General features: G+C 42.2%; 2 protein-coding genes across 2 annotated transcripts in view; both read left to right on the top strand.

Moving 5' to 3' along the window:
• Window positions 1-1,625: 1,625 nt before the first annotated feature.
• Window positions 1,626-5,043, top strand: ociad2 (OCIA domain containing 2). Its single transcript, XM_070961113.1, has 6 exons — window positions 1,626-1,883; window positions 1,980-2,064; window positions 4,084-4,137; window positions 4,251-4,298; window positions 4,396-4,552; window positions 4,933-5,043. Exons 1-6 carry the CDS (start codon window positions 1,794-1,796, stop codon window positions 5,000-5,002), a joined length of 504 nt encoding a protein of 167 aa, XP_070817214.1. The 5' UTR covers window positions 1,626-1,793; the 3' UTR covers window positions 5,003-5,043.
• A 1,944-nt stretch (window positions 5,044-6,987) lies between these two features.
• fryl (furry homolog, like) overlaps window positions 6,988-15,619 on the top strand; it is a 66,768-nt gene continuing 58,136 nt past the window's right edge. Inside the window, exons 1-2 of the mRNA XM_070961580.1 lie at window positions 6,988-7,110; window positions 12,298-12,367. The gene's annotated coding sequence lies outside the window, so the exon portion shown is untranslated. The remainder of the gene's footprint in view (window positions 7,111-12,297; window positions 12,368-15,619) is intronic.

Raw genomic sequence — 15,619 nt, 5'->3', positions numbered from 1 at the left:
TGAAACAGAAACAAAAACAGAATTCAATCATTTGCAAAGGAACTGTGTTTTAACAAGTGTTCCTGAGCCCATGCAGTCTTTGAAACGTGTTGCTGCATCAGATTCAGAATAAGCAGATATTTACAAAAATCAATGAAGCTGATGAGCTCAAACATTAAATATATTGACTTTGTACTGTTTTCAATTGAGTTTATGACAAAAAGCAAATTAACACATTCTGTTTTATTTAGGTTTGACACGGCGTCTCTACTTCTTTGGAATCGGGGTTGTGCAACCAAGCACATCTCCACTCTTAACATGACATTACCTGATCAAAAGGGATGTAACTGCACAATGCTGCCCCGAGGCAATGACAAAACAAAACAAAAAACAAAAAAAACAGATTTCATGTCTAAATAAATAAATATATTCTGTCAAGTTATTACACTTCATCATGTTAAAAAGTGATATTTATCTTACCAGTTGGTGGCGCTGTGTCCCATGTGGCTTTGCTTCCTTAAGGGACTGCTACACCCCCAGAGAAAAGGCTAAAACCACTTCAGTCCCTCATTTTACTGGACACAGACATCTCTGGTGATATCATTGATTTTTTATTTAAAAAAAATAAAAATACGGGGCGAGGGTCCAGAAAAGGTAGTTTGCCAATGCCACAGACGATTAAAATGCTGCTTATGCATTAACACATAATCCAATATTATGATATATAATCACATATTACTGGACAGGATAATTCAGCGTTCTGATACTGTAGGTACATTTTGATGATAAACCTCTGTACTTTTAAACAGTAAATGTTTTATGCTAAACTACAACTACTATACCTGCTGCTCTTTGCTTGTGCCACTGGTTGCACTGCTTCAAAGAGGCTGACCTTTGACTGAACGTTCAGTGTGCTGGGCCATGCTTTGACTCTGCTGGCCACTTCTTCAGCATGGACGCTTTGCAGACAAGAAAATATGAACAGTTTGGAAATAAGAGAGCTTGAATTAATGCTCAGCAGTGAAATTAATTGTGAAATTTCTAAACAAGAACTGGGCAATCCTGCCAAAATGTTTCTGAACAAGACAGCGAATCTATGCCATTATTAGAGAAGCTGTGGCTCTATACATTTCTTATCAGTGGTTATAAACCATTCTTTGACCTGAACGTCCCATTCTTCTGTTACTTTGATACAAGCAGTCTCTGACCTTTGGCTCGTAGCAGTATGCTGAAGCAACATATGTGTATGCGTGTGTTGTACATTATATGTTTCAGAAGACCTGCCCAAACCATGAAAACTAGAAGCTCATGATGAGCCATTTCTACCTTTGCCCACACTTGTTTCTGCCAAGCAATGGCATAAAATACACAAAACTACTTCAAATAAAGGTGTGTCCTATAAGAGGTGTAGATGTACAGAGGTGGCCCTATACTGGAATACTTTAAAGCACAATGTGTACCTTTCATCTCATGAGACAGATGGAAAAAAACATTTTTGCATGACACAGTTTTTGCCCGTTCGTAACATATATAATAAATACAACATAATGCACATTCAAATTATATTTTTCGTTCAGAATTCTCCATCTTAAGAAGCATTTTTTTTTTTACCTGCTTTATGCCTTATTTGATTTATTTTGAAACAGCTTTTAACGGACGGCGCCTGTTTTTTCAAGGGAGGCGGAGTTCTCAAGAAAGTGCAGGGTGCAGCAATTATAATCAGACAGATATCAAACGCTGAGACAGTGGTAGTGTACGAGCATCAGAAAGGTCCCAGTTCAGGTCCAAACTAGACTCCTGGAAGCTCCTGCATCATGAGTTCTGACGCATCTGGACAGACTGGAACAGTGAAGACAGAGGAAGCTGCTGCCTCCGCTCCGGCAGCGGTGAAAGGGGAGTGGAAGGTGAGAGGCAGCTAACAACTTCTACTGGATGATGAGAGTTTTCTCAGGCCGCTGTGCTGCAGATATGATGTCTGCTCTGCCCTCTGTGTCGCACAGAGCCCCATGAGTGAGCGCCATGTCCACAGAGATGATGTGAGAAGGATTTGGAAAGAGTGCCAAGAGGAGAGCTTCTGGTACAGAGGTACACTCTCAGTAGAAACATGTTTTCTTACTAATTTTCTTTTCATCATTTTAGCAAACGGACAAGCTCGTTCAAAGATCACCGCGTTGGCCAGAGTGTATTCTTCCAGGTGTATTGCACAAGTCTTTTGTAGTGGAGGCAGTGGGGCAGGGCTCCTCCATCAACGCCCTGTTATGTCCACTGTGTTTACATTCCTCTTTGTTGAATTCACAGCGACCTCTAAACAGCCTCGTATGGGAACATGTTAACGGTCACTGCCATGTTACATTTACACCGAAGCCTCGTGCACACTTTATGGACCTCTTTTCGGTGCTTGTTTTTTTAATCTTTGGTAAAGAATTCTGTGGAGCCTCGGAGTGGCCATAGACAGAAATACTATTTTGGTTACACTCCTGCAGGGAGAAGTGTATACAGAAGGCTGTCAATATTTACGGTACGTCGCAATCCACGTTTATCCACCGTGCGTAAAGACGCAAACGACTCTGTCAACAACGCCGTTAGCGATCCCCGAGACAAAAAATAGCTCCGTGCCAGCTGTCTGTATATGTTATCAAGACATTGTCCGCGGGTTTGCTGTGTCACATTCAAAGTTAATCGTGCTCATGATTTAACCTCGGACCTTTCACTAATTCAGACCAGAAGGTTAGTATAAGATAGTCGGTAAGATGTCAGGAAAAGGAAGATTTTCTGCGTCTTTACGCGCGTTTGTCAGACTGCGTGGAGCCTTTGTGATCAACAGAGGTTCGTTTTGGTGAAGGATTTATGTCAGGCTGATGCTATAAACAGCGGGCACATGGCTATTTATTTATTCAGTTAACAGCTAACGGTGTTGATGATTGAGCTGCGTGCGTCATTACGCACGATGGCTGCGCTTGGATTGAGACGCACCGCAGTTGCGTGTTTATATCTTTTCAGAATCAGACTCAGAATCCCTTTATTGATCCCCGAGGGGAAATTGTTTTTGTTGCAGGTGCTCCTTACAAGAATAAAATTAGAAGAGAGAGAGGGAAAAAAAGCAATAATAATATTATTAATAATAATAATAACAATAATACATATATAAAACAAAATATAAAAGACAAAATAAAAAAAACTAAAAATATATATACCGAGAAACTATAAGTATACACAAAACAGCAAAAAATAGATTATAAAAAGAGTATTTACAGAAGGATAGAATAGAATGTGCTTGTAACTAGGTATTCAATGTAGTGTATACTCTATGGCATTTGTAAAACGCAACCACCTTATGTTTTTTCCTCTGTATGTCCACTCCGGGACTCCGTAGAATTCAGTGAATTTTTCTGACTGTGCTGTCTCAGTTACTGTGGCTGATTAGACCCCGTTTCAAGTTTAGGTTGGATGGAGGAGGGCAGGGGTGTGTTCTGAGGTCACTGTATACCCAACTTAATCCTTAAAAATGACCTGCTCTAACAGGTGTAACAAAACTAACAAGGGATTTAGAGCTATGTCAGTTATGCACACCCACACAGCTGTAATGCCACTGTCAGACCAGTATTGTAGCGAGACGAATGTTGCTCACACACCACAACAAGCAGCACGCAGGACAGAAAATATTGTGGCCGGGTTGACAGCATAAACTGCCAGGGTTAGCTTGGCTGACTGGCTGGAAGTGATCCATGTTTTATGTGTCAACACTTTATCGTCTTTAGCCTCCATCTGCTGTGCCGCTGCCAGCTTGACTGCACAGTTACAACAGTCAGTTCTTCCTGAATTGGAAGTCCCGTCGTTGCTCTCAGATTTAGTGGACGAATTGTTGAGTCTTACTACTTCACAGGGCAAAGTTCAGTCAGATTGAGCTCAAGCCAAGCATGGGAGGATCAGTCCATGACAGGAGCTGAATGAGTCTGGCTGGGGAGGGGAGGGGAGGGGAGGGGAGGGGAGGGGAGGGGAGGGGGGTTGTGGTGTTTCCACAGTATGTCTCCATATGTCTCTTACTGTATGGCTTTGATCAGCAGACTATTGCCTCATTTGGCTTTATTTCATGTCTTCATCTAGCTCTTCCCCTCTCTCTGGGCAGCATGGCTGTCACTGGTGGTCTCATCTACAACGGTAAAGCACTGACTTTCAAACCCTCTTCTTCCAGCGCACCACCATGACACATGTAAAGCAGTCATTTTTGTAATCATCCCATTTGGATTGAGTTCAAGTTCATTTCCTCGCAGGCATCTGGAAATCATCGCAGCGATTTGGTCCCTTTCCAAAACTAGCAGGTGTGTACCGTACAGTATGTTGGACTCAGTGTCTCAGTATATGCTTTGAACAGTCCCTCAGCAATCATTGGACCCTAACTATGATTCTTTTCTTCAGTTGCGGGGATCCTTGGTTTTGCAGTGGGGAAAGCATCTTATGTTGGAACTTGTCGAAGCAAGTTTCAGGCGCTTGGTACTGGGGATAAACCAGGATTTGGACCCTGGTTTGAGGGAGGTCGCTTTGGACCGTTTAAGGACTCTGGTCGTGGGCACAGGTGGGGAATACCCTCGCTTTGGTAGTGACCAAAGGTCCTTAAAACTCCTGCTTGTTATCATTTTGTCATGGCTGAGGCTTATCGTCTAGACACGTGATGCTGTGTTAAAGTAATAACAGTTATGAGTGCGTGATGATCAAGCGATAATTGAGGAATAATTTGAAGAAGATATGATTTTAACATAAACATAAAACCAAAAGCCACACTAATTATTTCCTGCTGTGCCTCTGCTGACCATCAATATTACACCACAAGCCATTCAAACAGTATAATCTGTGATTGTGATGCAACACTTCTGCTTGGATAGATTAAAATTATACATAACAATGAAAAATTTCCTCAAGCCTCTGCATGTCACTGACCAGATTTTACCCCAACAGATGCCACCATGTGTGTGAAGAATGTAAGAAAAAAGCTGAAGCTGCACCTGCAGAAGAAGCTAAAATCTAAAGGTAAATGGATCAAATGTTGACAGAGCAATTACAAACATATATAGTGTACACAACTCTGATGACAGATTAATACAGAATACTGCTACATAAGTACTCACAGACATGTAAAAATCCTAAATGAAAATTAACAATATGTGACGCTGAAGTATTTGAGTTCTTGTCTGTAAGTCCCATGTAGAGCTTTGTACACTTGTGTTAAAATAATATAAATATGATGTTTATTAATTCCATCAGAGGCACAGAAGGACTGGCTCTCAGCGTGGCTCCATCTATCCATTTGTCTAAAGCAAACTGTTTTGGGATCCTGTGCATCATCCAGGAGAAACCACACACAGAGGCCACTAGGGGGAGCTGCTGCCCTTTCAGCCATAGATCGTTTGTGACTTTGTTCCAGTTTTATCTGGACATGTACCACTTTCTTTGCAGGTGTACAAAGTCTCCTGTAGGTACTGCAATAAAGGAATAAAGCTTTTTCATTTTCACAAGTTAGCATTATTACCAATGAACAATTCTAATACAATTATAACAATAACCATCCTCTGTATTCTCATATTTGCTTATATTGACTGAAGAAACAAAAAAAAAAACAACAGCATATTTGACATAAATCAAATTTTTAATGAGTAAATTATGTTAACAGATTGACAGATACACAATGAATACGCCATTGGTTTGGGGAGTGGTATCTCAGCAGAGGGTGTCAGCAGAGTTTCAGCTGTTTGAGTGATGGAAACAAGCTCCTTTAGGTTTCTAATCATCCAGTGAACAAACAATTAAAGAGGCAGTTATAGCCCTAAAAATCACAGAACAGAGTGACGTACAAACACGTCTGTTCCTTTAAATGGTCTGTATGTTTGATTATGATAACCGTCAGTAGCCCTACCTAATGATATTTTCTCATTTCTTATGAACAGTTGGTCTGTATTGCCACACTGTGTAAACCTGTGGTACTGTATGTACAACATATCCAGGACAAACCTCACGATGGGACATACAGAGACTTCAAGCTGCTTCACCAGGTTTCATTTCACTTTTTGATGAGTAAGCAAACTGGTTTCAGTTTGCAGAGTTCATACAGAAGCAGATCAAAGGTGTATTTTGGCCCTTTGAGCTTCATAGTAGGTAAAAGTATTTAAAGATCAATCCTCTGACACACATGTAGCCACATGAGTTTTGAGTTTTTTGTTTCAGTAAAAACTCAAGCAGCTGTGCTCTGAATGGCCTGTGGGGACTGTTTTTGGAGGGTCCTTCAGGGAAACCATTAAAGTAGAGCAGCCTAAATATGAATAAATGCAAAATAAGAGTTAGATTGTGTGTTATTACAAATATCTTCCAAATAGGAGTGGACAAATGTAGGACTGTGCCAGAAAATCCAACCCAGTTTACCAGCCTGTCTAATAATATAACATGGGCGACTGCGTTGAATGCAGCAGAAACAACCAGTAACAATGCAACTGGGTTTTTGCCAGTTTATAGCAATCTCAGTCATGCAGTCAAATCGAGACCACACAATACAGGAAGTATTATTAGATGCCAACAGGGAGCTGAGTTGTTTGAAAACTTAGTATTTTAACAATATAGTATGTATAAGTCGTGCTTTATGTTTTTAATATAAGCCTTTTTTTTTTTTTTTAGCCAAGTGTGGCGCGACAAAATATGTTGGTGTTGCCGCCTCCAAACGTGGCTTTGGCCCCACACCTGGCACTGCAGATCGGCTCTTTCGAATACCCGCCTACTCGTGTAAGATTCGGTGTACGCCGGATAGGATGGAAAGTGCACCCGTGCAAACGTCACCCTCAAGACGTCATCCAATCAACAGGTCGTTTTCTTGGGATTGCCACGTTTTTGGTGAAATAGAAAGCTGCATTTCATGTAGGCGTCTACCATCTCGGCCAATCGCGTTAAAGGAGGCGGGACAAACGGGCTGCCGACTGTTCTGACAGTGGAGCTCTCCCAACACAGAAACAGACTGAGAAAAAAAAATCACACCACTACGCAAATCCTTCCAATGGAGGAGGGCCAGGACGTTGAAGCTTGTTCGGCAAATGAAAAGAACGTCTGCAAGCTAGCTACCTAGCTCAACTAAAGGGAGAGGAAACAAAAGTTGTGAGTATTGTCAGCTTAACGAATATAGAAGTAACTGAGGACACGGCGGTTGCTATCTAATGTAGTTAACGTTGTCGTACGTCAAGTTCCGTGATTAACTTTGCCGTTGAGGTTAACGTTAGCTTTCCAACTGTGGTTCCAAAATTGGCTGCCGTAGCATGCTAAAGAAGGAGTTTGGCTCCTGCTAGTGTGAGTTAATCGCCTAGCTGCCCTGCAAGTTTAGTCGTATATGCCGTACGGATTCCTGTTGTCGTTAGTTTTATCACTGCCAAATAGCTAGCTGGTCTGTTAACATTGCTATCATACGAACGTTAGTATGTTGAACGTTAACTTATAGTTGACAACTGGCTGGTCAGCTAAATCAAGTTGCTGCTGCTCCTCCTGCTGCTAGCTAGCCTCCTGCTCAACATTAGCACTTTGCTTTAGTATCAACAGCAGGCTAGTTGCTAACTAAAAGCTACCATGAACGTTACCTTACTGTGTGCTATTCAGTTTGAACGTGCTTCTCTTTTTGGTCACAGTTTTGTCTTTGTTGTTAAAAAAAAAAAAAAAAATGTTCGTGTCAGTCAGCAAAATTGTGTGGTATGTTAACCTGCAGTATCAAAATAACCACGCGCATACAGTCAACTGAGTGAACCTAGTGTTTTTTTTTTTTTTTGGTAATGCACCAGATTTATCTGGGGCACAGTGAAATAAAGCTGCGCTATTGTGCTTAGCTATATGTAAGAGAGCACTTTTGTTTGTTTGAAGTCACACTTTAAAAGGTGGTCTGTTTGTAGGGACTGAGCATGGTGGTGCTTATGCATTGCCACAACAGTGAGACAACTGTCATCTTTGCATCCAACATTCCTCTGAGGACTTCATCCTCCTTGTTCAGAGTGCATCTGACATACAATAAAGCATTTGTTCGTGTGCAGTAGAGACCCATGCAGTGGCACTTGGATACAGACAGACAGGAATCTGGTCGGTCTGCTGTGCGGTTGGAGGTGGAGATGGCCAAACTATTTCAGACGAAGGCACAGTGACAGAAGAAAAGTCGTTTTGTGTTCACTCATGGACCCACGTGTGGGTGGACTGTGCTCTCAGCAGTGAGAACTTTTGTTGTGCATGTTCACATATAAAAGTTAAAGGACGGTAAAGCTAAATGTCATTTTTGCTCATTTAATGTTTGATTTTGCTGCAGTGTACCATGTCAGATGTCTGCTGCAGTGGCACTGCTAGGAAGTAGCACACATAGTTTAAGCTTTTTATGCACAAGATTGTGCAGTTTTGTCCTTGCCCTGGCCCACTAGATCATCAGTCTTTGCAAATGGCTGATGCCTGCTTCATCCCTGCCAGGATAAGCCTCTGATAGCAGTGCAGATGTGTAGTGTCTTCTCTAGTACATGCACAAACTAGAGGGAATCCCCCTAGATTGCAGATCACTATCTATTTGTGATTATCTGGGCCATAATTCCAGTGAATTAGTGTGTTCGGATTAATCTGGTAAGACATTAATGGCATTGAAGAGTATGTGGATGAAAAACCAAGCTCTGTAAAGTGCCCCAACAGTGGCCCCTCACTAAGCTGCCCCCTGCAAGGATTAACTGTTAACTCAGCATTTCAGTGGTGGCTACAAAAATATTATGTAATACAAAAATAACTCAATTCTTAATTTGGGTTTTTGATCTTAGAGTGCTGTTGTTTCAAAAAGTTGGTTGCTGTGGGGTCTGTTGGTATGTTTGAACTCGCTGCAGCTATTGATTGCTGCACATTTTTTAGGTGTCATGTTACTGGCCTCTTGCATACAAGCAGCTTTTGTCCATCCAGCTTGTTTTGTTATTTGATTTTTTTCCCTGTTCAAAACCTTTGCCTTAATATGTCTGACTGCTCTAGTGTCTCTCTTTAAATGAGCTTGTAACAAATATTTTGGAGGTTCAGCACCTGCCTCCATGCCCCTCGACCTCATGGGTTAACCTGGTTCTAAATGGGCCCATCCTGTAGGAAATCCTGGTTGACCTTCTGCAAAATTATCTGAGCTCTCAATTTTAGAATATCAGCTGTCACTTATTTGGCCTGGTTACAGATCGGTTGGATCCAGGTGTCTGTGTGTGTGTTTACATTTGCTCATGGTTAAATTATTAACTGGACAACTGAACAAATAAGGCTTGGAGGAACTGCTCATAAGTTTGGCTGAAAACCTTGCCGTTCAACTGAATGTTGTCTTTAACTGATTCCTCTGTGTGGTAGAACCCATCTTTATGGTTGCGCTGGCCTGCACTGAGCGTCGAACCCAAGGCGAATTGTATCTCTAGAGCACTTAGGATTTAATGGCATGGCTGTGCTCTTTCATTCTGTTCGTGGGAAATTCACATACTACAATGAAGGCTTCCTGTGAAGAAGATAAAGCTGCAGTGATGAGTCAGTGGAAAGAAGATAAACTGGCAGCTGTTTTGATAATCGATTGGTTGTTTCAGCCATTTTTCTAGCAAAAATGTCAAACATTTGCTGCTTCCAGCTCCTTAAATTTAAGGATTTTCTGCTTTTCTTTGTCATTTATGGCAGTAAATTACAGCCTGTTGGTTTTGAACTGTTGGTTGGACAAATGAAGCAACTTGAATATGTCCATTTGGGCGCTAGGAAAATGTGTCAAGCATCTTTTTATGCTTTTTTGATAATTTATAGACTAAATGATTAACTGATAATGAAAATAATCAGCAGATCAATCCAGAGTGAAAGTCATCGTTAGTTGCGGCCCTATGATGGTAAAAATATTAATGAGCTGGTGAATGGCTGAAAGTGGTGATGTTGTTCCAAAATACGTGACAGAACAAAAATTAAGATGAATGAGGTCACTTTGTAATGTTCGGCAGCCTACATAAGTCTGGTTAACAAAATGATTTGTTTTCAACCTGCTGTTTTCGCGTTTCTGTGTTTGTGGGTGATGAGCGATGATTGGTCGTGTTGTGAAATCAGCACTTGGTCACCATCTCTCTGACCTTCATAAAGCTAACTTCCAAAAGTCTCCTCATCCCTGTACAAGGAGTGCAGCATCACTTGTTCTCATTTACAAGGTTTAGGCATTCTTTTCATTGATTGCATTGAAGGACTTGGCGTAATGTAGCACACAATAAGGCCTGAGTCTAGCTAGAAATAACCTATAATTGAGCCCTGCTGAGGAAGATTATCCTTGGCTTTGGGAGAGAGCGTTTGGAGCATAATTGATGTTTGGGTCTGCCTTCGCCAAAGAAACCACCCTGTCTTTGCCCTCAAGACGGCCTCAGCTGAGCTGCTAGTGTTTCTGCCATGTTTAGATCCACTCATCGTACGTTAATGCTTCGTATTTTCTGGCTATACATGTCCCCCCCAGAGCAAGATAAAGATATGAAGAATATCCTTTGAAACACGCAAAAAGGTGTTTGTTTATGCACTTCCCTTCGCAGTCGGAAGAAGCCAGTAATGTTTCCGCTCAAGAGGTAGTGATTATGACAGGGCCAGGCCTGTCATTTAGCATTGGAGGGAGCCAGATATAGGCTATTCCCCCTTTGTCCAATTTACTGTCGCAAACTGCCCATTTCTGAATACGAGCTGGCCCAAATTCTTCAAGACAAGTACAGCGAATACAGCGCTTTAGACATTCTTGAGTTTGTTTTCAAGATTTTCATTTGCAACTGTGATTCATTTCTAAGATGAGCTCGAAGGACGCTGCACAGGACTGCTGGAAGTCGATATGTGGCAGACAGCTGAAGGGAACACAGTGAAATGAGATGGGACAATCTTGCCTTTGTCAGGGATATCTCTTGCTTCCTGGGTGCCAGCCTCCTATTTACAGCATCCTTGCTGCGTGCTGGAAATTGCAGGGCAGTATTAAATGAAGTGCAGTTAAACATTGATCAGATCAGTTCTGCTCTCCTGACCTTTAGCCCTTCCCATATGTTGCAGTTACAGCAAAATGTACAATGTTTAAACCCCGAAACCATACAGAGATCTGCAAATGCACCAATTTGTTAAGAATTAACGAGCTATGTTGAGTTATGATATGTTTTGGCACTACCAGAGAAACGTGTGTGTCTGAGAGCTTAAATATAGAGCGCGAGCTCAGTCTGTGGCTGTGCTACAGCATTCAGGATGTGCGCAGGGTTTGGTTTACCCTTTTTCTGTGGTCACACTTTTTCGTTTTTTGGAGTTGCTGAGTTGGAACAGGAAGTCAGATGTATTATTCACAGGTCTGTCAGCGTGAGAAGCAAGTAATTGCATCTAAGAATGTTGCTGTGTTTGTGGTGGGTGGGATAAAGACATGTGCCGCGTTGCTGCAACATGACTTTTGGGCCTTTAAGGTTTTTGTTTCGTTTGGTGTTTCTTTGACTTGATGTCTGCTCTGACCTGTTCTCACCATCTGTCCACAGTGCTACAGTGGAAGTTCTCACACCTCAACTTCTCTGTCTGGCTGCTGTGTGACTCAGTGGCTTCTTCTTCCTTCCTTTGTTACACTACACTGTTTGATAATGGTTCGATGTTTCTGGTCTCTTGTGCTTATCTCTTCTGCGTGCCAGTCCATTGTCACTGGATTTTGCTTCTTTTTTAGCTTAACTTTTTTTTAAAAAAGATATGAATAGGCTATATTCTTCTCTGAGACTGATAGTAACAATGACTGTATGACTGCATATGAGATTACCTGACTATAAAAGGAGCCGCTTTCACCCACCATGCTGATAAACTGAAAAGAAAGTACAGTTTTGGAGGCTCTGATCGCTTATGTAACTGCCTCTTGGATGTAGTGTGTAATCTTCAGATTATTACTCTGCTCAGGAGGAGGTTTTAATCCTGTCCCAGCACAGAGCAAACCAGGCTGAAGCCAACATTAGGCCGACCTATCACTTTGCTGTGACCAAGACCGGACTGTCCAACAGCACTCCGCATTTACGTCTCTGTCGTTACGCGGGATGTTGCTCTGTATCACAGCAAACCATCACTGACAAAAAACGTAACTTTAGAAAAAGCAGAATCTTGTCACTGGAATGTTGAAGTGACTGAAATAATCCACACAGACTGACTTTCGTTTAATGTTTTGTGTCCAGTCTAAGCTGAATTGGATCTGCTTCAAATTTCAGGTTTAAAGAGGATCTTTTGTGCTCACTGATAAATAGCAGAGGAGGTTGGTGTGTCTGTCTCCTCATGAAGACATCATTTCTATGCCTTCTGTTTCAGAATCTTGTGCAGTGAACTCGTGGACCCTCCTTTCTCTTTCCAGTTGCAGCCCCTGCTCTATGGCCTTAAGGTACGTCACACGGGCTAAGTGAGTAGTGTACCACTCTGTGGTGGGTTTTAGGTTTTGCTGGAAACTGTGAGCTAAGTACTGTGGGAATGAACAGGGTGTTGCATTAATCTCTTTGTTTTGTGCTGAATTCTGAAAGTAGCAGCGGAATAAAAAATAGAATTATTTTCTAGCTGGGATTTAGTTTCTGCCGCTGTTTGGATAACTTCACTTGTATTCTGTCAATAAATGTTGTCTACGCTGCAGTTATGAGGTAAAGACAGCTTCATTCAGCTCCGTCTGCATATATACAGAATATCCACATAGGTCAGAAGTTTACACCTACAGGTGCTACGTATGTGTATAATGTCTGTTTATCAGACCTATAACGTGACATAGACTGTTAACGTGGCGAGGCAGAGGCTGCTAGTTTGGCTCACAGCAAAATAACAACTATGTGTGTGTATTCATCTGAATATCACATGAATGGATCAACATTATGAGTCATTATTGTCAGTTCAAAGAAACAACCCGATAAATAAGCTAACCAGTCATCGAAAAATTCAACATGAAAATCAGATGATAAATGATGATGTGTCGTAAACTTTCCTCGCAGCGTGCACAGACCAAAGCTCTTCTCACGAGGAAGAAACAGGTGTGCAGCATGTATGTCACCACTGATTAATGTAGTAAAACCAAGAAGCAGAATGCCTCATGTTTATTAACATCATGTTATCATGGTTTGCATAGCTGCCCCCTCCCAAACGGGACTTGACTGCACTATGTAGTGGTAACTGGTACTTGAAGAATCTTCTGTCATATCACTGATGTACAAGGAGAACTTAGGAAAATGATGAATAGATTACCGCTGCGGTCTGAACACGATGGCACAGCAATAGCCTGTTTGAATGGTCCAACACAGCCTGAGCCCATGTTCAATGTCTTGTATCATACACTGGTTTTGTGTGTGTATGGTCACCTCATGTAAACTGGGCCCTTATTGATATTCGGGAGAATTTGAAACTTCAGCACACATGGACGAGTTAAGCACGTCTGCTTAGCTGTCAGCTTTCACAGCAGCGGTATCCAGTGACTTACTACACTAGTTTGTGTAAAACTTGCATGCCCATATGTCATATATTTTGTAACATGTAGCATTGTGCTAATTGTGTTGTCAACCTTTGTTTACATTTTTGGCAGTATAGTGTTTAGGCTTAAAAATCATTAATCCAAAAATACCCAGTATGTTACTCTGTCATGAATATGAGCCTTAGTTGCATCTCTGTTGCTGGTCAGCATCCTCCAAAACTAAAGGGTAAAAACGTGTGCAGTTAAGTCATGATGCTTGAGCAAACAGCTGAAGGTTGTGAGGTTGAATTACAGTGGTGTGTTCCTCTAAATACTGTTTTTGCTTATTATTGTGGCCTCTGGGGGACGGACGTCATCTCAGAAAGATAATTGGTCAGGACAGAGAAGAGGATCGTTCTGTGCAGGGTCTGGTCAGGTCACATTCTCACATTCTTCAGCAGTGACAGCCACGTTCTCTGCGGGTTGCCTGTCAGTCAGGACTGGGCAGGACCAGCTTGACGTCTTTGTCCGAGTGTTGAATGTTGAACGTTGCATTTCTTGTTCCTGTTTGCAGCTTAAAGACAATGCCTGCAAACTTTACATGTAGGTTCACAGACCTTAGAAGTGAAAGTAGAAGGGCAAGAGTAGCAGCGATCAAATGGAGGCTGTGAGAAGCAGAAGGTGTATGGTAAGCGAGAGCAGAGGGGGAGAATTTGTCCTCATACAGCAGGACTCTGGATGAACCATGACTCAACACTGAATGAAGTTCTTAGAGAGTGAGATTTTGTTCCTGGACAGCCCGTTTGATCACACTGTGTAAAACTTATTGCTGTAAACCTCTTTAACTTAGCAAGACAAGAGCTGAAAACTGACATACGCTGTGTGAGCTTGTGACCTGATATTGACAGGTCAGGATACGTTACAGTGCAGAACTGTGAGTAGCATAGTGCAAAAGAGTGGCACTGTCTCCATGCTGAACACTGGACAGATGTATGCATGTCTTTCAAGTGGTGTGTTGGCTGTGTCACACACTGGTACACGCACATGCACACTGTATTGAATATATAAACATTTTCGTTTGGGTTGGAATACGTGTTATCAGCTGAATAGCCAGGACACTGGCTGTAACTCAGTGGCTTCAGCAGGGAATCAAATCGTAAACTTGTATTTGAGATAAATGTAAATAAGTTAAAGACATTATTCAAATAAAGTTATTGCATACAGACATGAGAAAAAATGTAGCTTTAAGGCTTCGTAACTTCAGGTTAAGCTGCACTGCGAGGCAGGATTGTAGCCTCAATAGTGTGATTGCTGTTTGCACCATTAGAGGGCAACATTGTTTTGATATTCCACTTACATGACATGGACCTCAAACTGTTTACTGACATCAAGTGGTGGAGTAGCAGTTTAGATGTGTGCGTACCCAGACTGATCAACCTGACTGTAGGGTTGTGCTGACAGTGTACTGACCAGTCAGCCCCCCCCAACCCCCCCCCCCCCCCCCCCAACCCCCCCCCCCCCCCCCCCCCCCAGCTGACTGCAAAAGGGACTCTGACTTCTGGGCCCCAGCCCACTAGTTTTCCTGTTTTCTCCTGCTTGAAAGCAGAACAAGGCAGAGGCGGGTGGGACCCAGAATGGCATAGGAACGCTGCACATTGTTCCCAGAGCTTCCTCTTCCACATTCCTGGGCTGATTGGGATCTGGGCCTCCTGTGCAGGAGTATTGTTCAAATTCAACAGCACCACAGACCTGGCCCCAGCAAACCACAGCTGCCTCCACTGGCCATTGTGGCGCTCAGGCCGGGTGATGGCTATCTTTGCCTCATCAGTCATGCCCCTCTCTCTTTCGCTCTGACTCATTTAGTGATTCTTACCAGGATCTGCTGCCTCAGCCTCTCTGCATCTTTGCTTCGGCCTCAGTCTTGCACTGTCCCAGCAAATGTCTCTCCTTGCAACTTCAAGCAAAATTTCTCTTTGTCTCTGGTGTCTGACAGATTATTTATTTTCTTTTTTTTTTGCTCACACCAGCTGGGCAATAACATGAGAGATCAGACAGTCAGTTCTTGCCGTGATTTGGTGTACGTAATGATAATGGATGACACATCCACTTGTAGTAGTGTTTGAACTACTTTATACTTAAACTAAGATTGTGATCCTTGGAGCCCAGTCCTTTCATAAGTAGGTCTAAAATGTTGTTTTCTATTTATTA

This window comes from Chaetodon trifascialis, chromosome 4 (genome assembly GCF_039877785.1).
Source record: "Chaetodon trifascialis isolate fChaTrf1 chromosome 4, fChaTrf1.hap1, whole genome shotgun sequence".
Lineage (NCBI taxonomy): Eukaryota > Metazoa > Chordata > Actinopteri > Chaetodontiformes > Chaetodontidae > Chaetodon > Chaetodon trifascialis.
This window is presented reverse-complemented; position numbering and strand designations above follow the sequence as displayed.

Bases quoted from the DNA above. Each gene is read 5' to 3' on its own strand.
- ociad2 (XM_070961113.1), top strand. From the start codon at position 1,794: ATGAGTTCTGACGCATCTGGACAGACTGGAACAGTGAAGACAGAGGAA. The intron at 1,884-1,979 runs GTGAGAGGCAGC...TGTGTCGCACAG, and splicing joins CGGTGAAAGGGGAGTGGAAG to AGCCCCATGAGTGAGCGCCA. The intron at 4,553-4,932 runs GTGGGGAATACC...TTACCCCAACAG, and splicing joins GACTCTGGTCGTGGGCACAG to ATGCCACCATGTGTGTGAAG.